The sequence below is a fragment of the Xiphias gladius genome, chromosome 20 (assembly GCF_016859285.1).
Source record: "Xiphias gladius isolate SHS-SW01 ecotype Sanya breed wild chromosome 20, ASM1685928v1, whole genome shotgun sequence".
Taxonomy (NCBI): domain Eukaryota; kingdom Metazoa; phylum Chordata; class Actinopteri; order Istiophoriformes; family Xiphiidae; genus Xiphias; species Xiphias gladius.
The window spans coordinates 18,680,033-18,706,470 of record NC_053419.1 but is presented as its reverse complement, the minus strand read 5'-3'; the positions used below and the strand labels follow the sequence as shown (position 1 = coordinate 18,706,470).

General features: G+C 41.4%; 2 protein-coding genes across 7 annotated transcripts in view; one reads left to right on the top strand and one right to left on the bottom strand.

Annotated features, from left to right (window-relative positions):
* The window catches only part of garnl3 (GTPase activating Rap/RanGAP domain like 3), a 77,418-nt gene extending 60,685 nt beyond the window's left edge, over positions 1-16,733 (top strand). For 3 of the 5 annotated variants that reach the window (XM_040157921.1, XM_040157920.1, XM_040157922.1), the window contains exons 23-31: positions 376-534; positions 2,628-2,694; positions 3,045-3,152; positions 4,787-4,905; positions 5,462-5,597; positions 8,199-8,258; positions 11,137-11,352; positions 12,010-12,130; positions 12,219-16,733. In XM_040157921.1, coding sequence (XP_040013855.1) covers positions 376-534; positions 2,628-2,694; positions 3,045-3,152; positions 4,787-4,905; positions 5,462-5,597; positions 8,199-8,258; positions 11,137-11,352; positions 12,010-12,130; positions 12,219-12,384 — 1,152 coding nt within the window. In that variant the 3' untranslated portion in view covers positions 12,385-16,733. The remainder of the gene's footprint in view (positions 1-375; positions 535-2,627; positions 2,695-3,044; positions 3,153-4,786; positions 4,906-5,461; positions 5,598-8,198; positions 8,259-11,136; positions 11,353-12,009; positions 12,131-12,218) is intronic. The other 2 variants (XM_040157924.1, XM_040157923.1) reach the window with 1 other exon arrangement.
* A 2,506-nt stretch (positions 16,734-19,239) lies between these two features.
* Positions 19,240-24,790, bottom strand: ptges (prostaglandin E synthase). Of its 2 annotated transcripts, XM_040156657.1 has the most exons (5): positions 24,774-24,790; positions 23,966-24,026; positions 22,284-22,568; positions 22,039-22,121; positions 19,240-20,122 (listed from the first exon to the last, which is right to left on the bottom strand). In XM_040156657.1, exons 2-5 carry the CDS (start codon positions 24,020-24,022, stop codon positions 19,873-19,875), a joined length of 675 nt encoding a protein of 224 aa, XP_040012591.1. In that variant the 5' UTR covers positions 24,023-24,026; positions 24,774-24,790; the 3' UTR covers positions 19,240-19,872. The 2 variants fall into 2 exon arrangements, with proteins under 2 accessions (XP_040012591.1, XP_040012590.1); XM_040156656.1 differs by lacking the exon at positions 24,774-24,790 and having other exon boundaries at positions 23,966-24,102.
* Between the last annotated feature and the right edge of the window lie 1,648 nt (positions 24,791-26,438).

Genomic DNA, 26,438 nt, shown 5'->3' with positions numbered 1-26,438 from the left:
AGGCGATTAAGGTGGTTTTAAAATACCTTAACTGCCCTAATTTGCATCAAACATTGTGTTCCTTCTCGGAGTAATAACTCAGTCAAATCCAAGAACAGAGACTATGATACCCATGTTTTAGCATCAGCACGAATTCCAAAAAATCCAATGTTATTTATACTATATATTTACTAGCATATTAACTTTTTTCATATTGCTCTATAATTTTTTGCTGTCTCCTTTTGTCTGAGGGGGGACCCACAGTTCAGACTTTGAAAACCCCTGTCCTAAAGATATCAAAATATTATATACAGACAAACTTGTCTATGGCTATTAAAGTATTTAAAGTAATCCGTGTGTGAGCCCTGACGTTATTGTGTACCATCCACCCGACAGGAGATCTGTCTGTGTGACCCGCCGGTGGTGATGGCGCTGGTTGACGGGCCGACTGGGGAAAATGACAATATGATCTGTGTGGCCTACAAACATCAGTTTGACCTGATCAATGAGAGCACTGGAGATGCCTACCGGCTACATCATGTGGACGCCAATAGGGTGAGGCACACGTGGACACACATAAACTCACGCAAACCCTGATGGTTTTCTTTTTCTTTTCTTTGTTTTTTTTGTCATTTGCTTTCATGTGATGTTCGCTGAAGTTGAGAACTGAAATCCTCGGTTGACCCAGTTAGTTGCTTTATTTACCTCTCTGATTACCAGGCTGCTTCGGTGAATCAACACGTTGTTATTCACAGCCACCAGCTGGGGAGTAGCGGGAGGAGAAATGAGAAATGCGCAGGCTGGGGGATGAACAGCTGTTTTAATAAACCAACTTATTCTCCTTTAACCATTGCTCCTTTGAAAATGAAACCACAATAAGTAACAAACTGTAGCAGAAATATACACTCATCAGGCACTTTATTAGGAACACCAGGACACCTGCTTATTTATGCAATTATCCAATCAGGCAATCATGTAGCAGGCGTGCAGTGCATAAAATCATGCAGCTACAGGTCAGGATCTTCAGGTAATGTTCACATCAAACATCAGAAAAGGGGAAAAAATGTGATCTTAGTGATTTTGACCATAGTACGATTTTCGGTGCCAGAAGGTCTGGTTGGAGTATTTCTGAAACTGCTGATCCCCTGGGATTTTCACACACAACAGTCTCTAGACTTTACTCGGAGTGGTGCCAAAAAACAAAAAACATAAAGTGAGCAGCCGTTCTGCGAACAGAAACATCTTGTTGATGAGAGAGATGAGAGGAGAATGGGCAGGCAGGCCGCAGCTAACAAAAAGGCCACAGTAACTCAGATAACCACTGTTTACAACTGGGGTGAACAGAAAAGCGTCTCAGAATGCACAACATGCTGAGCCTTGAAGCAGATGGGCTACAACAGCAGAAGACCACGTTGGGTTCCACTCCTGTCAGCCGAGAACAGACACCTGAGGCTGCAGTGGGCACAGGCTCTCCAAAGGTGGGCAGTCAAAGACTGGAAAAACGTATCCTGGTCTGATGAATCTGGATTTCTGCTGAGGCACACAAATGGTAGGGTCATAATTTGGTGTCAACAGCATAAAATCCATGGACCCAACCTGCCTTGTGTTAATAGTCCAGGCCTGTGGTGGTGGTGTAATGGTGTGGGCATTGTTTTCTTGGCACATTTTTGGGTTCTTAATACCAATTAATCGTGGTTTGAATACCACAGTCTATCTGAATATCGTTGCTGACCATGTGCATCCCTTTATGGCCACAATTAACCATCTTGTAATGGCTACTTCCAGCACGATAATGTCACAAAGCAAAAGTCATTTCAAACCGGTTTCATGAACATGACAGTGAGTTCAGTGTACTTCAATGGGCTCCCCAATCACCGGATCTGAATCCACTAGAACACCTTTGGGATGTGTTAGAACAGGAGATTGGCAGTGTGAAGGTGCAGCTGAGAAAACTGCAGAAATTATGTGTTCCAATTATGTCAGCATGGACCAGAATCCAGGTGGAATCCACGCCATGAAAAACTGAGATTGTTTTGAGAGCAGAGGGAGGCACTAGCCAGTGTGGTGTGGTATGGTGTTCCTAATAACTTGCTCAGTGATTGTATATTTTGTATTACCTACAGACAGGTGAAAAAATTAAAGGAAAAACCTGAAAAATGAGTGGAGTAAAATAATGACAATGGCCCCATCCATAGGTTGCGGGCGCTCACTGAATGGTTTGATGAGTATGAAAATAATGTGTATCATATGCTGTGGCTTTCGCAGTCACCAGATCTCAACCCGACTGAACACCTATGGGACATTAGGGACTGACATCTTAGACAGCGCTCTCCACAACCATCATCAAAACATCCAAATTAGGGAATATCTTTTGGAGGAATGGTTTTACATCCCTCTAAAAAAGTTCTAGAGACTTGGAGAATCAATGCGAAGGAGAATTGAAGCTGCTGTGGCAGCACGTGGTGGCCCAACACCTGAATAAGACACTTTATGTTGTTTTTTCCTTAAATATGTCACCCGTCTGTAGATGGTTGCCCGGTACCCTAAGGGCATGTGACCTGACATGATCTGTTAAAAACAGTCTCTTGTATCTGACCTTTGGATCTTGGTGAAATGATTCAACTAAACTGACTTGTCTCTGCCTGCAGGTAAACTTTGTGGCAGCCATCGATGTGTATGAAGACGGGGAGGCAGGTCTGCTGTTGTGTTACAACTGTGAGTCTTCCTTTAACATCTGAACATTTCAGAGGTTATGTTATTCAGGTCTCTGTTTCTAATGTCAGTATTGAGCCTTAATTGTTTTTTTTCTCTGCCACTGGAATAAAAATCATTGTAACCAATGCTCCAGAATATGAAGAGTCAGAGACAGATTTTGAAAATGTAGCTGTCTACTTTTTCTTTTGTCTGTAGTTTTATGTCTGGATATAAGGACAAATAGCTCTCAAGTTACGGTAAAATTCTTCTCTCGGTCCTTGTTCAAAACACAGAAGAAAAACAACAGTAAACTGAAGAAGCCGAAGCATTTAATTTGAAAGTTGAGCTTGTGTCCTCTGTATCTATTACAGATATTTGTTACTATAAGAAAGTTTGTCCGTTTAATGGCTCCACACCGATGATCCAGTCCAACACCTCCGACTTCCACTTCAGCTGGAACCAGATGCCCAATGCTATTGGTAGGTTACCACAGCAACAATGCTTGAACCCCACCCTGCCCATGCTGGGCCTGGCCGGAGCTTGCTGTTGCCATGGAAACACCATGTTTAGCCACAAGCACCCAATTGGCCTTTGTGATTATCTGTGTGTGTTTGTGTTTTATTGTGTGTGTGCATGTTATGATTAATGCAGAAGGTGATGAAATGAAAACACAACTGGTACTAAACCTGAGTCCCTGAGCCTGTTGATAACAATGGGCAGCTGCTCTAGGTTTGCCGTGCATACTATAATGTGCCCTCCTCTCTCACACACGCACACACACACACACACACACACACACACACACACACACACACACACACACAAAACAAGCATTAAGAAAATTTGCTGAGTAATAAAGCAAATATACTGAAACATACTGGAGACCCTCAGTTTGAAAGCAACTGATAAAGCTCCCCTAATCAATATTTTTGTATTAACAATTGACCAAATAAATATGTGCAATGTGAAAGCAGTCGGGTGCCGACAGAAAATAATCACCCACCTAGTGTTGCCAAATATTTTGGATGGAAAGTAGCTAAAACCCGCTCAAATAGTTGCTAAATGTCGCTAGATGACGTTGTATGCTGATTTGCATATTAATGACATCATTGTCTATTCCCTGTATTTACAAATATACAAAATTTTATAAAATAGAAATTAAATAAATGAAGTCAAACTACACGTAACTGCCTATAACTAGCTTTGTCATTAGCTATTTATATTTTTCAAGCTTACCATCACATCTACCTCTAACTTCAGAAAACATTTTATGTAGGCTGTTGTATAAACTGAGGAACTGAGGTGCCATCAATAGAGAAGATCCAGACACTGGAATAAACTCACCCTCGTGAAACAATAAAACTTAAATAGTCAAGTTAAATCATTTAGAACGAAAAGGAGAAGCAGTCTTCCGGACAAAGATGGCGATTGGTCGTTAGGTACGCACATTCACAGCTCATTCATATTTCTGTCTGGCTGCTGATTGTTTGATTGAATGTGCTGCTGCCCCCCCCCCACCTCCTCCCTCTGTCACCGAGGTCATCATATCAACATTATCGGACAATAATATGTCAATGTTTTTTTCACAGTTTGTGAAAACTTACTTCATGCAGGTTTAAGTTTTGATATTTGAGTGTAAGAGATATAAATAGATTAAAAAAAAGAACAAAAAACATAACTATCACTTCCATTTTCAGTCTTGGTTTCACCCAGTCCAGTCAACCAAAGCTTGTTATTGTACCAGCTCTTTGAGTGGCACATTAAAATACCCACTCGATCAGATCCAAGTTTTCTTTTTCCCCACCTAAGTTGCACCCATAGGATGGTGTGTATTTGTCGACACAGTCTCCCATGCTGGGCAACTGCAACTTTGTAGTGGATTTCACATCAAACAGCGTAGAGAAGGATGTTCCAGAGCCCCGAGGAGAAACGCTCATTTTTCTGCATATTTTGTTAGCTAATGATGGCATTTCAAAATGCCTTTCTGGGTGAAACTATTAAATATCTCGAATTGTGGGAGTTGAGCAAATTTCAAAACGTTTCAACTTCTTCAACTTCCGCTCTCACGATCATTTGCTGCTTGTTTTATCATATGCTTGTGTTTTCTTTGTAGTTTGTGCATTTCCTTACATCCTGGCCTTCACAACGGACTCCATCGAGATCCGACTGGTGGTCAATGGCAACCTTGTGTACACAGCAGTGGTCCCAGAGCTACAGTTGGCTGCTTCACGGGTCAGTATGATTTACAGCTAACACAACGTTATGGCCACGCCCTGCTTTTGTCAACAGTGAGAGCAACTTTGTCAAAAAATTATTTAGTTTAGATTTCATTATTCTATGTCCAAAACGGGTTAGATAATTGGGTAATAGAGATGCATTATGTGTGTGCTTACAACACATTGGTGTTCACTATAACAAAAAGCCCTCCCAGGTTGTGAGTGTTTTCAGTGTGTTCAGGCTACACTGCGTTATAGAAGGAGCTGTCTCAGCTCTGTCATTTCGATCAATCTTTATTACCCTAGTGGGAAATATGGCTGGCAATATGCATGGCTACAAAGCAATAACACTCTCATAATTCATACACATAGAAGATTTTAAACAGACCACAGTTCACCTGGTATCAAATAAATACTTTTCTTCCTCTATTCTCATTCAGTCTCTTCCGTTATTTCTTTTTTCTTTTCATGTTTCACCCTATGCCTCCATCCTTTCTGTCCCTTTCCTCTTAATATTTCCTGAAAGTATCTCACCCCCTCTCCCTATGTCTTTCTGTTTTTTCCACCCACAGTCGGACATCTATTTTGTTTCGTCAGCTCCGGTGAGCTCAGCCTCCAACTGCAGTTCAAGAGACACCAGTTCCCAGAGTTCTCCGCAGACGCCCACCGGCTACGAGATGCCCGTGTTCCCTTCGCCGCTCGGTGATGGTAAGGCCTTCAAAGCAAAAGTACCAGAGCATGATGATATTAGCGCTTCCATATAAAAAGTTTTTTAAAATGTCAGTGTCGCCTGCAGACCTATTTGACTTTGGAGGATCTGTTATCCCAGAGCTTGGGGTCCATTTACATTGACAGCAGAATGGTTCATTGAAGCCGCAACCTTTCCCCTCTAGGGTTAGGGTTAGTTTCCCAGAGTTGAATCATGTGTTGATATTTAATTGTATCCATCTCTCCAATGACTATTACCTCATCTTTTCTCATTGTAATAATACTGATATAAATCATAGTGGTACTGCAGAAACAAGTGTCCTTTCCATACTTTTTTAAATTTAGCTTATACAACCCTACAGATAGATTTTAAATATTTCAGCTCATTACCTACAAATCTTGTTAATTTTACATTATAGCTGACCATTTTTCAAAGCTTTCACATTAATCTCAAATCTTACATGCAGCCATTTGCTTCCATTTATTTCAGTAAGGTACGAAAATCAACTTGCATCAAATTGAAACCTGCAAAAAACTTTCAAATGTCAAGTATTTCTCTATAACATTGAACGTTCATTACTAACTAAGCAACAATCAAAGATAGAGTTTGGTAAAATAAATAAAAAGCTGGTGCATGGAAATATGTGTCAACAACTTTTTCAAACCACTGAGAAGCGCACACACAAAATGAAAGATACAGAAATCTCTCAAATGAAACAGCCCAACCTGTTGTAACTTAGGCAGAAAGCGTTCGTGCAGAACCTCATTGTTCAGAGTAAGAAGATGATTTAGAAAATTGGTTTTTCAGGACTTTTAAAAAGAAAGAATGAAAGATAATCCAATAGAGTGAATAATTCAGTGCTTTTGTTTTACTGTCACTCTTACACTTCATTGCAAGCCTGGATAATTTTGAAAACTTTGCCTGCTGGTGCGTTCAAAGGCCTTATGACATGCAAGAGTTTGCTCCTGACAAGAGCCATGTTACTGCTGAAAAGCAGTAACACGGTAAAAAGGATCGTGTGACTTTTGGCCGGTGTTATTCTATATTTTCTTAATGTCCACGGATCCCATTGATCATATCAATCCTCATATTAATGTAAATTTCACAGTCTGTCTCTAAATACTTTCTGACTTCAGTTTATAGCAAATGTTACTCAAAACAGGAGTAAATAGTGTTTTTGTGGACTGTTTTCAGTGGTTGATTACTACACACTTTGTGCTCTAGTGAGCATTTACAGCAGTAGGACTTTGTTTGAGGGATTGCCTCCAGATTAACTATGGTCATTGTAATGAAGAATCATGTCAACAATGGAGATCTATGGCATGGAAGAATAAGGTATATCAGACTTTGGATACACAGACTATACTATCAATTAAATGCTGATCTAGTTTTTTTCATGAGATTTGTTGACATTAAGAAGAGTATAGAATATCACCAGACGTGTCCTTTAATGGATTACTGGTGGGCAGCCCAACTCTCAGATTACGGCTCATCCATGAACACACCCGTTTTCAAAACAGTCATCCATATAACCTAACTTTAATGCAATGATAACATGACAGAAAAAAAAATCAAGGCAACAAAATGTCCACTGTGATGGATTACCTGCCTCTCGCAACTTTCCAGTATCAACAAACTGACATTCGTACGATAGTTAAATGAATGGAGGTCTATGGTTGCAACAAAGGTAGGAATCGATATGACATGCAAAATGGTTGGCGGTTATGTAAATGGGATTTGTAGTTAAACGGGCTAAAACATGCAAAAGTATCATTATGATCTTTGAAGTTCTCACTAACCGCAAATCACAAAAAGAGGAACCAACTAATCGCCCACAAACCTCCCACCACCAGCGCCATTGAAGGGACACAGTGCGTGTCCTCAGAGGCAGAGAATGCTTTCAAGGATGATTAAGGATCAATACGAGCCCCTCCCTTCCACCCTCCGGCCCAGTTTTACTTCCCCCTCCATCTTTTATTGTGCGTTTGGCCATTCGGAGTTACCCCTCCCCCCCCGCGGCTGACCTCTTTCAGATTGATACAACTCTCTGGAACTGGGGCATCTTTGTGATGCACAGCTGTTGTCAGTGACTTACAGGTTTGTCAGTCAGCATGAGCCAACCGAATGATGGCTGACGGTAGTGTGAACTCCTCTATGTTAATTAGACTTTCTAGCCGTTTGAAAGGACACTAAGTCATCCTCAGCCTCATCCATGTAACTCTGACCGCTGCGGTGAAGGACAAAGCTTGAGGAAAACAGTTATTAAAATGTCCTAGTTGTCTAGCTGCTGCTGCACCATCAAGGCAGTCTTTTCCTAATGGGAGTGGGTATTTACGGGTCTCATTAAGGCTAACAGGGAGGAAGGTTTGGCTATCGCTGCTGTAATTAGCCGAGGACGGGCTTTATGCTTTTAGGCTGCTTCGGGTAATCATTTCTCTCAAAGGGATTTTCATTTTCTTTCACGTTTTAGCTGGTTATGCATATTACTAAGCATAACCAGGACTCGTACTGCTAACAGAGAACCTATTTTGTGTGTGAACCTAAATGTATCTGTTGTGTGTGTTCAGTTTGTGTAACCCTCTTCTTCATCCCTGGTTCAGATTCTATACGGATCCCCTATGGTACCAAGCTATCCCTGTACATGTCTAAGGACGCCGAAGGTACTGCAGGATTCTCCCACAACTCGTCCACAGTTCATGAAAACGCTCATAATGCTGCCCCACTAACATGCACGTGCTCCCAGAGTGTATCACCCTGTCTGCTCCAAGGCGGCATGTTGACTTGAACGTTGGTTGAATGTTAAGTGAACATTATGCCCCCCCCCCCTTCTGTCATAACTAATTAAAGCATAAGTGCAAGGAGAAAATGAGAAGGGGGGAAAGGTGATAGAGTGCAAAGTAAAGAAGTGAGGCAGAGGAGATAACGTTGATCAAGCTAGAGAGTTTTCAGAATTACAGGAGGAAGAGAGGAGGAGGCGCAGAAAAGGTGCATGAGTATGAGAGAAAAGGGAGGGGTTGTGTACAAGCAGGAGGTTGGGAGAGAAGGAGGGAGAAAAGGGAAAGAGGGAAGGAGAAGACACGTCTGCCGCAGCATGATTTACAGATTGCACTGTCGCCATGGAGACTTTTGTCAGCCCTCTCTTCGATCCAAAGTGGTTGTCCAAACAGCGGTGCCACATTCTGAGGGTGAGGCTAGGTGGGGGTGGGCGATAGCAGGGGGAGGGGGAGGCGGAAGAAGGGGGAGAGGGGTGGAAGGGGTGCTGACAAAAATCCCATCCTCTAACTGCCTGTGCACCTGCTGTATCTGCTCCTTGGGGAGGGTTTCATCTGATCTAATCGCATCAGTAACGTGAACAAGATGCTGTTACTGATGTGGCCGCCGCCTACCTCCACTGGCTTAAACACACGCCAAAGACCTACAGTAAAACAGCTTGCCGCTCAGGAGAATTCACCTTCAATTAGTGCTGAAAACACTCACTTCTCATTTCATTTGCCAGTGTGATGGACACTTCCCCTGGTCCAGAAACGCATGTGGAATATATTGATCTCTGTGATTATATATTCCAAATAACTGCATGTTTTCTCGCATTGTGGTTTTATTGCCATTTTTGCTGTACACCAGCACAGGTACAGGAGAGGGGGTCTGTAACAACACTAACACAGAGTACCTGTCAAACATCAGCAGTGACCCTCTATTTTTCTCCCCGGCTCTTTACTCACCTATCACCTGCTGACATTTCAGATGAGACGGTCCTGTTTGTGCAGCGTTGCCTCCACATTGATTCAGTCTCATCCGTGTTACTACCAGCCTGCCTCAATGGAGAGGAGCATGGCTGCGAAACTGCAATACTGCTCCCTGATGGCACAGTTGGCCACTGCAGGTTGGCACATTGCAGCTTTGCGAGCAGATCGTGCCCTTTTAAAAAAACTCCAAATATCCATTTAATGTGTCCGAAAGACACTGTAAGCATTTAAAGTCTCTGCTGAATGACTGATGGGCTTAACTAAATGGCTACAACTGAATAGTTATATTACAGTAGCTTTCTATATTAAGGATGATTAATTTTAAGATCACATGCTGTTTTAGTAAATAGGGCTATTAATCACTTTAGATTGCCTCATTTGAATACGGAGATTTGGTCGTATTGTATCAGCTTGTCAACTCCCAGACTTGTTAAAAATACAATATGAGTGTGGGTGTGTCAGTGACAGTGAGTTTTTGAGTTTATATGGGGTCACATAAAAGGTAATTTTGCATATTTTAGTTCATAATCTACCAGTCACATATGCTTTACACACATTAACAGTGACTATTTTTGTCACTTTTATTTTAATTAAAGCTTTGTAGGCTCATGCTGTTGCCAGCACGTGTCTGTTTTGAAAACGTTCTCTATCAGTGTATTCAAGGACATTCGTGTTTATTATGAATGACGTGACAAGTTCACATTAAGCTTTTGAAATTGACAGTATGTTCGCTTGCTGTTTGTGTTGTAAGTTTGACTTTCTGACAATGCAGCACATGAGAGCACTGCTTTAGTCAGTCAAGTGTCAGGGGCTCCTCAAATGCACCACTGAGACGAACAGTTCGGCATTCTGGGAAATGCGCTTATACTCACTCTCTTGCTGAGAGTTACAGTAGATGAGGGGATTGATACCACCACTCTCATGTCTGTACGCTACATACAAAGATACGGGTAGCAGGTGGTTAGTATATCTTAGCCTTAAAACTGTAAACAGGGACAAACAGCCAGTCTGCTCTGGCCAAAGGTAACGAAATCCACCTACCGACAAACCTAAAGCTCACTCAATATCACATTATCTGTTGTTTAATTTGTGTTATAAGAAAAATAGCTGTAACTTTGTGAATTCTTATCTTCCGTTATTGAACAGATTAAATAAAACAAGAAACCTTGTTGTTTATTAATGAGCTTTAAAGGTGCTAGTAGGTGGATTTTCTCACTTTTGGACAGAACCAGGCTAGCTGTTTCCCCCCGCTCCCAGTCTTTATGCTAAGCTAAGCTAGCCACCAGCTGGCTCCTGCTTCATATTCAGCGCACAGAGATGAGACTGGTATCGATCTTCTCCTCTGACTCTCAGCAAGAAGGCATATAAGTGTATTTTCCAAAATGTCAAACCATTTCTCTAAAAAATTTCATTGCCCCTAACTGAATTACCATGCACTAGTAATTTTGAAAAAAAAATTCAAATGACAAAATATTCAGTGGCTGCATGGAGAGTCTAAAAAGATATGGTATGCTTTAAATGTATACGTTTTTGTAGCTAATGGCCTAATTCATGCAAAAAACACTATTTTGTTTCAGACCAGGAGTTTCAAACATTTCTCATTCACTGCCTGGCATTCCTCTCCCTTTTTATTTGTCTCTTTTCCTACGTCCATTCCCATCGTGGCTCTTTTTATTTCTTGTTTCATGTCCTCTCTCATCATCTGCCTTGTCCCCTCCTTAATTTCCTGACTTTACTCCTCGGCTTTCTCCTTTTTTTCCATCCTTCTCTTCCTCTGGGTTTTTCTTCCTCCCAGGTGAAGCAGCATGTAAGCACATCTTCAAGATCCCTCTGTGTAACCTGGTGGGCCGCAGTATTGAAAGACCCCTCAAGTCCCCTCTGGTCAACAAAGTGCAGACAGCGCCAGCCCCCATGATGCCCCCAACTCCCCTCATCTCTGCAACGCACTCACTTTCCCTGTCCCGCATGGAGATCAAAGAGATAGCCAGCCGCACACGGAAGGAGCTGCTCGGTAAACTTAAAAACTGTTATACACCTAATAATGAATTTACTTTGTGTTAATGTAATCAAAGTGTTAAAGCAATAGTTATACATTTTGGGAAAAATGTTTAGTAGCTTTCTTGCTGAGAGTTATATGAGAAGAACTTTACCATTATCAGGTCTGTATGCTAAATATAAAGCTACAGCCAGCAACCGGTTAGCTTAGGTTAGCATAAAGACTGGAAATGGGGAAATGGCAAGCATGGCTCTATGTAAAGATAATAAAGGCCAACTACCAGCACCTCCAAAGCTCAGTAATAGGCATGTTATACCCTGGGCTATTCCTCGACGGGGAAGCAGAGGAGACCCCAAGTGGTCACGGTTCCTGAACAAACAGTAGTCCGGCAAGCAACTCTCCAAAAAAAACCCCACAACCTGTCGTTTTTCACTTTGTTTTTTTTTTTTGTTTTTGTTTTTTAAGAGAAACAAACAAGGTTCCCTCTGTTTCCAATTTATGCTAAGCTAAGCTAGCCAGCCAATGGTTGTAGCTTCATACTGAAGAGACTGTATAGGAGTGGTATTGGTCTTGTCATCTAACTCTCGGCAAGAAAGCGAGAAAGCTTATTTCCCCAATGTCAAAATATTCCTTAAAGTCCTGTCCATTTTCTGTTACCTCGTACCAATGAAGGCTTGACAGAGGAACCAAGTGGGAAGTCAGACAGTGGAACGGTCAAACAGAGGAAGATGAGCAAGAAGAACACTGAGGAAGAGCCCAAAGCACGAGCACTGACATCAACAAACAGTGACAGGTGACAGTGACAGATTCAGCAGCAGCAACACATTTAACAGTCGCATAATGTCATTTGAGCTTGAGTCATATCTCTGTGTGCGCAACAGGCTAGCCTCAGAGTCCATTGAAGCAGACCTGGACATCCAGCTGCATTGCTCGTCCAGTTCAGAGGCTGAGCCAGAGAAGGTGGTGCTGCGAGCGGAGAGCCCGCCTCTCGCCGGCGCGTTCACCCTCTCAACATCCTTTGAAGAAGATGTCCTGGACCTAAAGTGAAGACAATCCCATCGTGCACTTCTCTGCCCACCCACTCCTGTACTGTCACCATTATTTTATTGTTTTGGTTGGTTTGTTTTTAAGTTGTTGTTTGTTGGATCCTTTTTTCTTGTCGTCCTTTGTTTATATCCCTGTATCTTGGGTCTCTCCATTCATCGGATAAGATGGGTGCAGTGGGAGTTAGAAGCCGTGTCTGTGTGCGTGTTTGTTTTCGTGAGCAGTCCCTCCGCCACTGTGTGTTGGGTGTTTGTGTTGCCCTGCAGCAAAATAACCCAAAGAGGCGAGGAGGTTGTGTAAGATGCCGTGGTTTATCCAGCGTTCTGCAGCAGCTTCGAGATAATGTTAGCGGTTTGATCCCGAACCACAAACTGAATGTAACTCTACACACCGAGGCACGGCAAAAAATCTCTGCGTTCACGATGCCCTCGAAAGTTGCCGGAGCTTAATATGTGTTGTATATTATGTGATTAATTCCAATCCACTTTCAAATGTTGTATGATATGCATATGTATGTGTACATCTGTTTATACATGAAAATGCATACACAGCGACAGGCGTGTATGCTTGTCATGCCTGTGATGCATATTTATAGATATATTATAAAAATCCATTTTATTCCCATATTTAGTAAAAGTATGATGTTTTATGCTCTCTGCACATATTAGTCCTTATTCTTCTCCTTATTCACAGTACACAGGTAGACAGGGCTGGAGGCAAGGTCTCCCACAAGTGCCATTTCCCAGCATCCTCCACTGAACTACACCTCGAACAGCCACCGTATTCTGTCTGACAGTAGCAGCCATGATTGTAGTCCACATTAGATTACTACAGTGACCCACAACTCCTTTCATTCAGGATAAATTCACTTTCTGGAGGCGCGCTCGCGAAGCCACATGCACTAAACATTTTACTCCGTGAGAATGAGCCGACCTTAAATCTGCATGACCCGCCTTTGCTAAAAGTATTGTGTCTTCTGCGCCAAAAACATAGCTTCTTTGGAAACCATGAGGTCTGTGACATCAGGCCAAGTATAACAGCAGAAAGCGAACCACAACCTGAAATGACAGAAGAAGTGTTAAGTAATGTTAAAAGGAAAAAAGCGGGGTTTTTTTTACTACACTGTCATGTGAGCTCAAGTACGATGGTACGGCAAGGGAGTTATAGACAAACCACAAGTTTTTGGCTAAAACTAAACTTAAAATGCACTATATTGTCATAAACTGAAATGGTCAAAGCATAATTTTGTCACAAAATAAAAATGAGCCAATACTATCATGACTACTCACTACAGTAAAATAAAATTAAGTGTGAAATATTTTTAGTTTTTGTCTCTTTCTGTATGTGGAAGGTGCAGAAAGGCAGTGAACTTTGAAGTGGTCCCAATTATTGAAACATTAATGTAGAAATTTAAAAAAATATTTTGTTTATATTGCACAGAACCCATTTCAAATACGTACAGAAAACAATCTCTTAATTTAGATAGTAGAAGTTTTAGGAAAATGCTGCCTTTACCCAAGTAAAATTAAAACCAAGAGTAAACGGAAAAAAATATAAACTAAATAGTGTTAGAATGTTAAGGTGGAATATTAAAAACAAAAATAACTAACTACAACTGAAAAGCATGTAAAATTGGGAAACTATAAAAAAACAAATAACCCTATTAGGGATTGAGCAATGGCTAGGACCAGCTACTTTAAAAATAAATGTTTTCTATCATTGGAAATCTTAGCCCGGCTGTTTTGATTCCAGATGTCCAGTGAAAGACTGATTTACAGCTGGGACTGATGGGTTGACCAATGGGCCAATCCGCCGGACACCGGTGACACTGCAGTCTTCTTTCATCCCCATTTCACCACCATTTGTCCATTGACAAACAGCTACACGTGTCTTGAAAGCAAACACACAGATACACAGTTAAATTCACTGATCAGTAATATATCATTAACTGACCTTACAGGTTTTTGGTCAGACTCTGGTCTGGACCCTTAACTGGTCCACCTTCATTCAAAATCTGTCTAGAGAAGGAGAATTCTTAGCCTGCATGAGGAAGATTTTATTCCTGCTGCAGTCCCTGACACCCTGGTTTTCATTATTATGTAAATTTGAACTCAATCCTGGGCAGAGACTCAAAAGAGACAGATTAAAGAGGGAGAACTAAAGAGATTAAAAGAAGATCAGCACAGGCTGAGATATTCTGACTTCTAGTGTTTGATGGATCCTACATTTCCCATAATGCAGCTCAATAGCATCGTTCACTAGACCCCCTTCTCAATACCCACTTCCTTCAAACGTCTTTCTTCCCAGTTTGTAATGCAGGCTTTCTGTTACAAAAATTTTATGCTGCGTTCATGTCATGTTGTTATCGTAATTACGAGTTTGTGACTAGTAATAGCATTCATGTCAATATGCAAGTCGTAATTACAACTGGGAAACTCCGAAGTTCCAGCATATAAGTTCCAATATATCCAACATAAGTGCCTGAAACCAAGACAAATAAAGATGCCTCACATCAGCCAAAGACCATTGTTCAGTGTAATTAAACCCAAATTGAATGGACATGGTGTTATATTGTCAGTGAGCAGTATTTGAATCCTCACACAACCAACCCAGTACTCATGCGGCCGCCATGATGAATGCTCACAAGTCGTTGGCATTGGAATCCTTCTCATGTGAGATGAATGCAACACAATGCTGCATTCACGCGACACTGGCAGATTGGGAAGAATAGGAAAAACACCCCACGTCCTGACTTGGAGGTGTTCAAGCACTATTCCACGGTGGTTAGCCCTGGTGCTAACTAGTGTGGTGGCACCAGATAAACAGCCTAAAAGATTGACTTTTGTTGTGTTACGTGTCTGTAGCAGGTCGTTACCAAGTGAAACCAGATACAAACCAACATTTTAGAATTACTGTGGATTTTTTATTTTGGGTGTAACTGTTGACATGTCTGCAGTTCTTCTCACCAACTGGGCTATATTGTCGGTGTCAGAAATCGCCGATATCTCCGACTGACGTGAGCGTTTTTGACACTCGGCTGCTCCTAATCACGGTTTAAACAATTTGACGTGAATGCGGCATAAGTCTCTTTGACTTTACTTTTTCTTTGGCTTTACAAAACCCCCTCTAAAACCGCAGAAAAACATTATAAAACTTTTTTCACAGGCTGCATAGTACTTCTCATAGCAAGTAAACTGAACTTCATGTGTAAAAGCAGTTGAGTGCCCCTTTAAAATGGAAACGAAATTACAAAGGTATACACTTAAAGACCACAAAAGGCATGTTAGTCCAGGTTCTTTACAGGCTCTCCCTCTCTTGGGGCTTTGTTTGGGCAAGCAGCTCTACAGCAGCCCAGGCCAGGTGTGAACAATTACCTGCGACTACCTCGCTGCAGGATAAATCACCTGCAGTGGCCTGGGTCCTGATGAAGCAGCAGTAGCTCAGAGGCACGAATCTGGAAAAGTTTGGTCTCAAACACACGGGCAGTAAACGGTCGTCCTTCTCAAATCCAAAATATGAAAACACTTTTTCTTTACTGAGAGAGTTAAAACAAGTGGTGTGGGTCAGTGTGAAGGCTGAGTCTAACATGTAATGTCTTGGGTAAACGAACACTAGACAGTCAGTCAAACCAAAGGAGACAGCTTTAAGGGTTAACAAGGCAAACTGGGAGCAGTGGTTCTGACTATGCTAAAGTTGGCATGCGAGTGCCTCTACGCGGTGGGTCCACAACGCAGCAGCCTTCAGATCTTGCATGAGCCTCCTCTTCCTCCTTTTTCCCTCATGCCTTCCCTTCATTCTCCAACTTCCTGTCTCAGTGTGAACCCCTCACTCACGATAACACAACTCAGAAAACTAAGAAGGGAGGAAGAAGAAGAAGAAGAAGAAGGGGAGGGGGGGGTTTACAAAGGTACTCTACTTTAGTATTTATTGCTCTGAATGAGTGTGGGTGACTAGGGGAACGCCGCTTCTCCCACTGATGTTGTTCCTATTTCTCCTGTATTTGTCAAGTACTCTTTGTTTCTACCTCCCCTTGGCATTTTCACTGTTTTTGTTCGTTTTTTAGGTTTTTTTTTTGTTTTGTTTTTTTGTATTTGAATCTATATTTACTGTTTAGACTGTTGCTGAACCTCTCTGTGATATCAAAACGAAAGAAAAATTAACAAAAAAAACACCAAGTGTCTTAAAATATTGTATTGCCATTGTTTTTAATGCCAAGTACCACTTGTAAATGTTTGTGTATCAAATGTGGCCTCAAATGAAACTGAACTATATTATTATTATTATGATTATTATTATTATTGTTATTATTTGAGCAGTTATTTTAAACAAGTGCTGTAGACCACTGCTGTGAAAGTAGTTGATTCTGTTCATTGATATGTAATAAATATTTATGAAATTTGAAGTTTATTCGTTTTTTTTGTTTGTTTGTTTGTTTGTTTGTTTGTTTTCTGCTTTTTTAATAATCTTTCATGGGACATTTTGAGCCCTGTGGGACTACCAGCAGAGTTTTTTAATTAATTTTGGAATAATCGCTTTCCCACAGTGCACCGGGAGTCGAGGTTTGAACCAATGTTAAACGGCTGAATAAGCCAAACGTTCTGTCCCTGGTGCCTGGAGAGCTGCTTGGTGCAACTAGGCACCGAATCCAGTATTTGAAAGGGAGGATAATGGATAAGAAATGGATGATGGATAAGAAACAGCCAAAAAAAGCACTGACTGCAGTCTTATCTTAGAGAAATAGGTTGAGGAAATTCCGCTGCCCGGATTGCAAAGACAAAGACGCAACAACTCACTTCACCGGGCGTCGCGTCGCCAGGAAGGCTCTAACGGGCCCCACACCCTACGCGCAATCTGCAGATGCTTTCCTTCTCCTTTCCCTCTCCCAGCAGTGCCTACTGGGGATCCACGCATCTACGCTACAAAACGCACCTCGGCCACTCATTCATAGTTATTTCTTTTTACCTGACCCTTTCGTCGCTCTCCGTTCAGCCGAGCAGTTTTCTATGGTCGGGAGCCTTTCCTGTGTCTGCGTGCGAGTCGTGCGTGTGACTGATGCCAAGCTCCTGTCGTGTGTGAGCTCACTGCAACTCGGATTCTCGCAGCCTCACTTGCGAAAGATCTCTGAATCGCTGGAACCTTTTATCACCTCGAACTGCTCGCGACACACGACGGCGCGGTTTCTCGAGGATAAAAGCCGCGTCTCGCCACTCAAAGTTTTGACTTCTACCAAAACAACATGTCTGCCTCTGTAATAAAGTGATATTTAGTATGACTGTACAAAAACAAAACCGGAGAGTCGAAGCCCTTGCTAAGTCCCATCTGTGGTGCCAGGTAGAGCAGTTCAGACGTGATCACTCAAGAAGCCACACAACTTGTGTTCCCAGAAGATGAAAATTGGAACCAGCAGTTTGTCGATCAGTCATGTATGTGTGTGGCCACAAGGTGGGGATAAACAATGATGTAACTGCGGTACGATGAAACGGTTGTTTCCGTTTTTTTTTTTCCAGTTTATTGTTGAAGCTGCTCGTTGAAGCTCTGCCACTCACTGCCCTCCCTCCTCTTTGAAGGGGCCTACACCCACTGAACACTAGACCAACCTATCCACAATAAACTGATCTCCTAGCAGGGAGCTGCCAGGGGCAACGAAGTTAGAGCTTTGGTGAGAGTTTTCCCCTGATCTGACGTGAAAAACTTGTGTGTGTGTGTGTGTGTGTGGGTGTAGTGTGTGTGTGTGTGTGTGTGTGAGTCAGCTCCTGTGAGTTCAGCGGCTGAAAGATCGAGTAGCAAAGAGAGGAAAAGTGACGGGTAGAGGATGGAAGACATGTGCCTTTTACCCCTGAAGTTACAGGCAGGTTGAGACGACCACACCGCTTACGCATACACAAGATATAGACACACCCCTGTCCCTGGCAGGGTACAGTCTTTATGTTTCACCCAGATCATATGTATTACTAAGGCTCATTCATTCAAAGCGAAGGATTTTCCATTGCTTCCTCGTTCTCCGGGTTTGTTATATTTCCTTTGTTTAGATAAGAAAAACTCTATAATCACAAAACATTCCTGCTCTGTAATTTCAGGTTTAGTCCTCATCACTGGCAATTGGACGACTAAGAATACTTCGTCCTGGAAAACTGTTACTTGGAGCCGCATATATATAACACACAGGAGAGAGAAACAATTGTGCAAGAGACGATTTGAAAACAGAAGGAATAACAGGACATTCTGCAAGTGATTTGAGCCGCTTGACACACATAACACATGTACTGTCGCCTTGTGCAGTGTGTGTATTCATGACTGAGCGCCCCAAAAAGTCTTTCATACTGTCTATACGGCTTCCCAGCGCCGTCCAGCCGCTCAGGATACAGCAGAGAACACAGCACAGTCGAAAGGTCTTACATAATAGGTGGAGGAATGCTGGAGCTGTGCCGCAGACTTCTGGATCATCTCACGCTCTCACACACACACACACACACACACACACAATGTGGGGCCCTGTCCCCTTAAAACTGGAACACAGTGTCTCCGCACAACCAGGCAAAGTTGACAATAATCCCACTACTAAACTACAATTAAATATGTGAATAAATTACTGAATTAATAAATTATGATCCAGTAAAGCATTGGCCGGCTTGGTTGTAATGTTTAATTGCTTGCAAAAATGTATCTAGGGAGTCAAAAACATCAGTGTATGAAATAAACTGAATAATAAATTATTATTACAATAGTCTGACAACAGTCTTGAAATATGTTTTCACAGATAAAATTAAAATATTACATATCAGAACACACCTTCCACTATTTTGTATGTTCTTTCTTTCTCTGCAGGTTGTTGTTCGATTCATTTCTCAGTCTGTGTTAGATTTCCTTTCTTCTTCCTCGGAAGGAAGTTGAGAGACAGTTTTAACTCGCACAGCAAAAGCATCAACTTGTATTCCACAGAATCCTATTGAAATCTTTAAGCACATCATCGGTCATCAGGCCAACACCCATTTAAGGTTTTAGCTGAAGGTTGCGTTCGAATGTTAACACAGCAGAGGGAATAACCACACAGGAAACAGATGAAGCCACGAAAATATTCGCGAGTGGCTTGAGCCAAATGTCTACAGCTAACCGTGAGTGAGTTTTAAATTCCGTCATCATTTCAAAAAAACCTGGTTTTAAAGAAGCAAAACCAAGCGAGCGATAACCTTCATTTGCATTTTAAATGCACGAGTACAGTACAACATGTCAACTTCAATAAACTTTTAACATTCTCACATTTGTAAATAGAACAATAAAAATACTGACAAAATCTGACAAAACCCAGCATTGGCATAATCACACACCTTGCGGTATATTGCACTCTCACTGACATTCTTGTCTTTTCCGTCCTCCCTCCCGGGAGGCCTCTCGGTGTCATCCGCGCGCTTTTCCTGACACAGGCCGCAAATCCTAGCCGACGTTTTCCGAGCCAGAGCACCGCCTCCGCTTCGGCCCCTCATTCCCGGACACTTAGGCATACGCCGCAACCGCCACGAGAATCTGCAGCGCCATGGAGACACAGGGTATCTGTGCGACGACGTAGGCCAGAGAGCGGGTCGGCGCGCGCAGGGCGAACAGGTAGGCGACGCTGTGCAGCACGCGGCCCACAAAGAAGACAAGGTAGTGGAGGCGGGCCACGGCCAGTGAGGGCCCAGTCAGGGAGTAGATGGCACCCAGGAAGAGGAAGGGGAGGATGTTCTCGAGGTCGTTCAGATGAGCTCTATAGGAGAGAAAAGATTCAGTCACACCTACGTAAATCCTTATGTGACTACAGACACACATGTTTTTCGTGGCCTGTAATGTTGTCACTCATCTACCTAAACCGCGATGATGACATACTACAAATTATTCCTCAATTATTTCAGTTACTCATGACAGTCTTGGATTACGGTGCGGTTTCCTGGAAAATTGGCTGTCTGGAGTAAAAAAAGATCTTGCTTAACCAATGCAGGGATTTTTCGTTTCAGGTGACTCATCAGGTCCATTCAGGCTTGTGAAAACCTACTCATGTCACTCGCATCAAACAGTAGTAAACGTATGAGACTTTCTCCTTCTAGCAGCACAGTCAGGCTGTTTATCCGCCTCGCTACTTTCCTGCTTCCTCTCCTCCCATTGTGCTCGAGCCTGTGATAACATTCGTCCGAGAAACCCGCTTTGTTCCCAATTCTTTCGGAAGGAGTACGTTACAAAAGAAGGGATTAGGCTCGCAGGATACTTTAACACATCGTGTTGTAGCATGAGTTAATCGCCAGGCCAGATTGAAAAAAAAAAACAAACAAACAACAGAGAGCAGAATCGGTAAACTGCTGCCATTGCACAGTTGTTACCCATCGCAAGATCGTGGAAAGTCCAGGACAGACCGAAAAGGAGAACACATAAGGAAAAGCTTTTACTACTGGAAAAACATCTGCTTTCCTCACTATTGCCACGGATCATGACAAGTTAAGACAAAACCAAGCCAAACCAAGCTAGCACAGGCTGCCAAATCGCGTTGGAAATCACTGGAGGAAAACACATGTTCTCACTGAAGAGTTGCATCTATATGGAAAAATTTCAGCCCCCCCAAAAAAAAGCTGTAATTAAAAACAAGTACAGGGACTTAGGCATTTGCAGGAAATCCTAAACTGAGGTTTGCAAGCCTTATTGTTTTTCTTTCCATTATTTTCATTATGTGGCACGGGCATGTTGGTAAAATGTACTGTTGCACGCCACAGAAATCCAAGAGGCTTCCACAGAGGCGCTTAACCCTTCGTGTGCGTGACCCTTTCACCTTTCAACGTAAGGTATTCCTGATCAGACACAGAAGGATGATCACAACAGCAGTATCCCGACGTAGAAACGGTACAGCACGAAGTGAATAGGATTTATGATGCTGTCAGTGGTAGGAAGTACCCGAGTGCATTTATGCAAGTACTGCACATAAGCACAAAATTTGAAGTACTTGCACTTTACATGGGTATTTCCATTTAATGCCCTTTTTGTTCTTTTACTCCAATACAATTCCGAGGCAACTATAGTACTTTTTACTTCACTACATTTATTTGAAACCAACAGGCAACTTAACGAATTAATATTTTACATATGACCGGCTCATGAAATATATAGCATTGTTATAGATTATCGTTCCAAACAGTAAATAAAATATTACCTTGACCAAGAGTGGTAGTAAAATTCTGCTTAAATCTGACTGTATCAGTATTAAAAATCCAATAACAATCCAATTAAAGTTATAATATATTATAATACAGGCCATGTCGTTGCGTTGGGTACCATACTGGTTAAGCCTACTCAATCCGTCAGTACATGTTGCTTATGATACTTGAGTAACGTTTTCGACGCAGGACTCCTTAAGTTGTAACGGAGTACATTTATGTTGCGATACTGCTACTTTTATTTTTTTTTTAAGATTTAAAGCTGAATACCTCGCCCACCGCTGGATGCTGCAGTACCGGTGGGTAATCTAGTCACAAATAACTTTTTGTGTTTTGTTTTCTTTTGTTTTTCACGATTATAGTCTGTTTTTGGAAAGTAGCGACTCTGAAAGCACTGCAAAGTAAACAAGTTTTGTTTTTGTTTTTTTGCTTTTTCTTTTTTATAAAGTCAAAGCACGTCGCGAAGGGAACTTTCTGCTCTCACCTCCGGCATCTTTCCACAGATGGATCCTCTCTGTGAAACTGTAAACCTCCGTGTCTCAGCGCGTCCTCCGGGTTGGCAAAAGCCTTTCGGGAAAGAAAAAAAAAAGAAAAGAAAGAAAAGAAAAGAAAAGAGAAGAGAAAAAAAACACTTTTCATCAGTGAACAATTCCCCGGTGCTGATATCACGTTGCATTGAGAGTTTTTCACCGCTGTTATCCTCAAGTTCTTTCCCCACGACGGACTCACCTTTTTACGCAGCCTGATTTGCCCCGTTACTATCGCTATGGTGTACATCTTGACCACCAGAAGCACGCCGTAGAAGACGAAACAGGAGAAAGCCTCGTTTCTGATCATGACTGCCGCCGCTGCTGCTCTCAATCGGGCCGTCCCGGGGGGCGAGTTGCGGAAGAGGGGGGCTCGAGGATCGGTGCATGCGTAACGCCGCTGAAAGCGAGAGTGAGGGCGAGAGGGGAGGCTTTTTTGTAAGCCGGCTGTCGGTGAGGCCCCCACCCACCTAGCGATGATGATGAGCTGCCGAGAGGAAGCAGCAATGTGTCATTCATTTTTTCATTGGTCTTTCCACGAATCCCAGACCGGAGAGTGAAATGCCTCGGCGCGCCAAAAAACGGTTCCCCGTGGCTATAATTCAGTAGTCACACGGGGACTATTGCAACACAGTAAAAGTATTCATCAGGAAGCCAAACAACTCATTTCACTACAAACCTCATCCTGTTTCATAAGGGTTTTTTATTTTAATTTTCCAGTAAAATGCTGATGAGAGGATTATCAGTTTATTACTTTTTATTTGCACTTTTTCACTATGATTGTCTATGATTTACTTTTACTACTTTTCTAATGTGAACTGCGGTAGCTACATATATACTACACGCCACTGTATAAGCTATTGATCACTTAAATGCTGGCAAAAAGGACTACAGTGATTTTATTTTTTATTTTTTTTCAAAATCTTGTGATTTGAGAAATTACTCCTTGGCAGCGTTGCTATAAAATACCATGTTTTACCACATTGAATAAACATGGCCTTTGAAATAGAAACTTAAAATTTTAAGATGAATAATACAACTTCAAAATGTCTTTTCAAACCAGGTCTATCTTTAATAAGTTTGTGAAAAACATTTACAAAAAATTTTTGGAAAAAAAAAAAAGAAAAAGAAAAACCTGAAGAACATTTAAGGCAAAAAAACTAACATTCCAGCCGTTTAAAACAAATAAATACTCTCACAAGTATTGGCGTCTGCCTGAACATTAAACACCGAACACACGTAAACACAAAAAATATGACCAAAAATCATCAGGCGGTGACCTAACACAAGCTGTTGTATGTGTGTACGTACAAGGACTGTATGAGGGAATGGCTGGACGAATGTCAAGCAACTGAGTGACTAAGCGAATGACCAAAGTGAATGAAAATGCAAAATGTTTATACAAAAAGTAACTGGAAAAACAAAGTCTGAAGCTCGTCCAGGCAAATAAACTGAAATTCCAGCCATGTAGATAAGAAATACAGTACTTTACCAAGTGTTGCAGTCTGTCTACACACTGAACTCTGAACACGAACAAAGACTGAGTGAGTGACTAAAGGCATGAGTACATGAGTGATCAAGTAAAACCTGGTAAATGAGGGAGAAAGTGACAGATTGATGAGTAAGTCAGGGATTAACACTGTGTGTGTGTGTGTGTGTGTGTGTGTGTGTGTGTGTGTGTGTGTGTGTGTGTGTGTGTGTGTGCGTGTGTGTGTGTGTGTGTGTATGCGCCTGAATGGCAGGGTTCATTGACTTGTATAAATACCCACTCAATGCCCAAGTAAATAAAGCTGCAAGATGAATGTAGTGGAGTAGAAAGTACAACATTTCCCTCTTAAATGTAGTGGAGTATGAAGTATGAAGTAGCGTCAAATGGTGGCCTACCTCAAAACTGTACTCAAGCACAGTACTTGAATAAAGTTCCACTCCGCCACTGCACATGAGTCTCGTGTAAAAGAGAGGAACAGCGTAGTTTAGGATCATTTTTGTGACTTCAAGTGTCACAATAAAGTCACATCCTCTCTTTCAGTAAAGAAAAATATAAATCTTCAAGATGTGTCTTAGCCAGAGAGGTGAGAGAGGGCTGTTAACATTACATGTTGGAAAGTCAAAAAAAAACGCACACAAAAAAGATGCAAAACAATCACAAAGAAATGCAAAATGATCAAAAAGAGACACAAAACGACTGAAAAAGACACAAAACTACTAAAAAGAGATGCAAAACAACTCTAAAGAGACATGAAATGACTCCAAACGATGCAGCCACATAGTTGTGATGGTTCGAGGTCTCTTACATGTCTGTATGCAGGAGCCTATTGGTTCATAGTCTGTCCACGCCTGCAAGCTCTTTTAAAGTTACACAGCAGAAGCTATTTAGTGATATGATTTCATATTAGAATATTTAAAGTTGTTTTTGGTAATCATTTATTAAACAGCATCAATAATGTAACTATTAATAATGTACAGTTCATTATTGCCAAGAACTAGGGCTTTAGATTTGTGTCTTAACACGTTTAGTCATTCTACACATAACCTTTATACCCTGTAAAACTATGCCCCAGTCAGCCCCACCCTCTCTGCCTGTTTAAAAACCCGCAATTGAAACCCTCTCTACAGCTTAAATCATATTAATGAGGTATGTGTCATGCCATTGGGAGAAAAGAAAAAAACAATTTCTCCTCGCCATACTCACATCGCCTGCGTCAGAGACTCGACAGAGCCAGCATGTCTCTTCTTTTTGCGTATTGTGGTGGTCACGCGGGTAAAATTATTGCAAGACTGCTGGCGAGACATGGGCTGCGTGGTTGGTTGCAAAACAAGGGATATTTCTATCCCGATCGGGATTCTAGTGGAACTAAGATCCGGCATCTTTGGTTGCTCAACACTCCACCCTGTCGTCATTTTACGTAGTACAGTATTATGAAAACATTTAGTTGATGACAGCTGTGGTAGGATGTAATACATTTACTGAAGTACTGTACTTAACTACGGTTTTAAGGCACTTGTACTTCACTTGAGTACTTTTATGCCACTTTATACTTCTACTCCACTACATTTCAGAGGCAACTATTGTACTTGTTAATCCACTACATTTATCTGTCAGCTATAGTTACTGGTTACTTTTCAGACCATTCATTTTTACAGAGAAGAGCTACCAGTTTTTAAAGTGATATATTGTTAAAGGCTAACTACTCTAGAGGATACAAAGAATACATAAACGACAGTACTTAGCATAAAAATTATTACGCAGATCAAAATTTGACATACAAAACAAAAAAATCATGTAATCATACATGATGTACTGTAATCATAAATATAATTTTGAAAATAGGACACATTGTTACAGATTAAACTACTCAGCAGTATATAAAGAAACCTCAACCAACTACAACAGTAAAATGCTATTTCCACATTATTTACAATAATCCAATGATAAATAATAATATATCAATAACAGAGGCTGTTTGTTGGCATAACAAATACTTTTACTTTTTAATTTATTAATACAGTTGCTGATAATAACTCTGTACTTTCACTTGAGCACAGAGTTCGAAAAAGAATTCAGATCGTTTACCTGCATGTGTAAAAGTACAGAAGTCTTATAAGGTCAGTCAAAGTCAAAGTACTCGCGATGCAGAATGTCATCTTTCAAAATGGTGCATTTTTACTGTACATTTATTATTGTTTTAACTGATGCCTTAACGGTTAGGCAGCATTTTAATGTTTTATTTGGTTGGGGTGGAGCTAGTTTTAATTACTACATTCAGTATAGTGTTGCTTGTAATGATTAATCGTATTTCATAAACTGATATTATTTTGGTTTTTGTTTTTTTGTATGTTTTGTTTTGGGGGGTTTTTTTCAATGTAAAATCCTATTCTGTCACCAGCAGATGAATGTAGTGAAGACTGTACTTAAATACAACACCAGACTAATTGTACTTTGTGGCTTTCCACCACTGCTTGAGCAAGACTTTGAATGCAGGACTCTTTCTTGTAATAGATTACGTTTACATTATTGTTTTGCTACTTTTACTTCAGTAAAAGATCTGAATATGTCTTCCACCACTGGATATCGTGATACTAAAATTTGTGATAAAACCCATCTGGAAAACTCTTCTAAAAACAACCCCTGCAAAAAGATAGATCTGATTTTAAGAAAAACAACCAACATCACTCACATTGTATTTCTCTTCAACACCAATCAACACATTTATTGCACATGTCCTGCCTATTTCATCATGTTCATTTACACATTTGTACTATGGCTCCTCTTGGTCAAGTGTTAGCCATCGGTCCCCTGGGTTTGCCAGTCCAAGGTGAGAGAGCTGCCTGAGCTGGTGTCATCACAGCAGTCCTC

Excerpts from the sequence above, each read along its gene's own strand:
- ptges (XM_040156656.1), bottom strand. The coding sequence starts at position 24,064 with ATGATCCTAAACTACGCTGTTCCTCTCTTTTACACGAGACTCATGTGC. Across the intron at positions 22,122-22,283 it reads AAATCAGGCTGCGTAAAAAG|GCTTTTGCCAACCCGGAGGA; the intron begins GTGAGTCCGTCG and ends CTTTCCCGAAAG. Across the intron at positions 20,123-22,038 it reads TCTGTGGAAAGATGCCGGAG|AGCTCATCTGAACGACCTCG; the intron begins GTGAGAGCAGAA and ends TCTCTCCTATAG.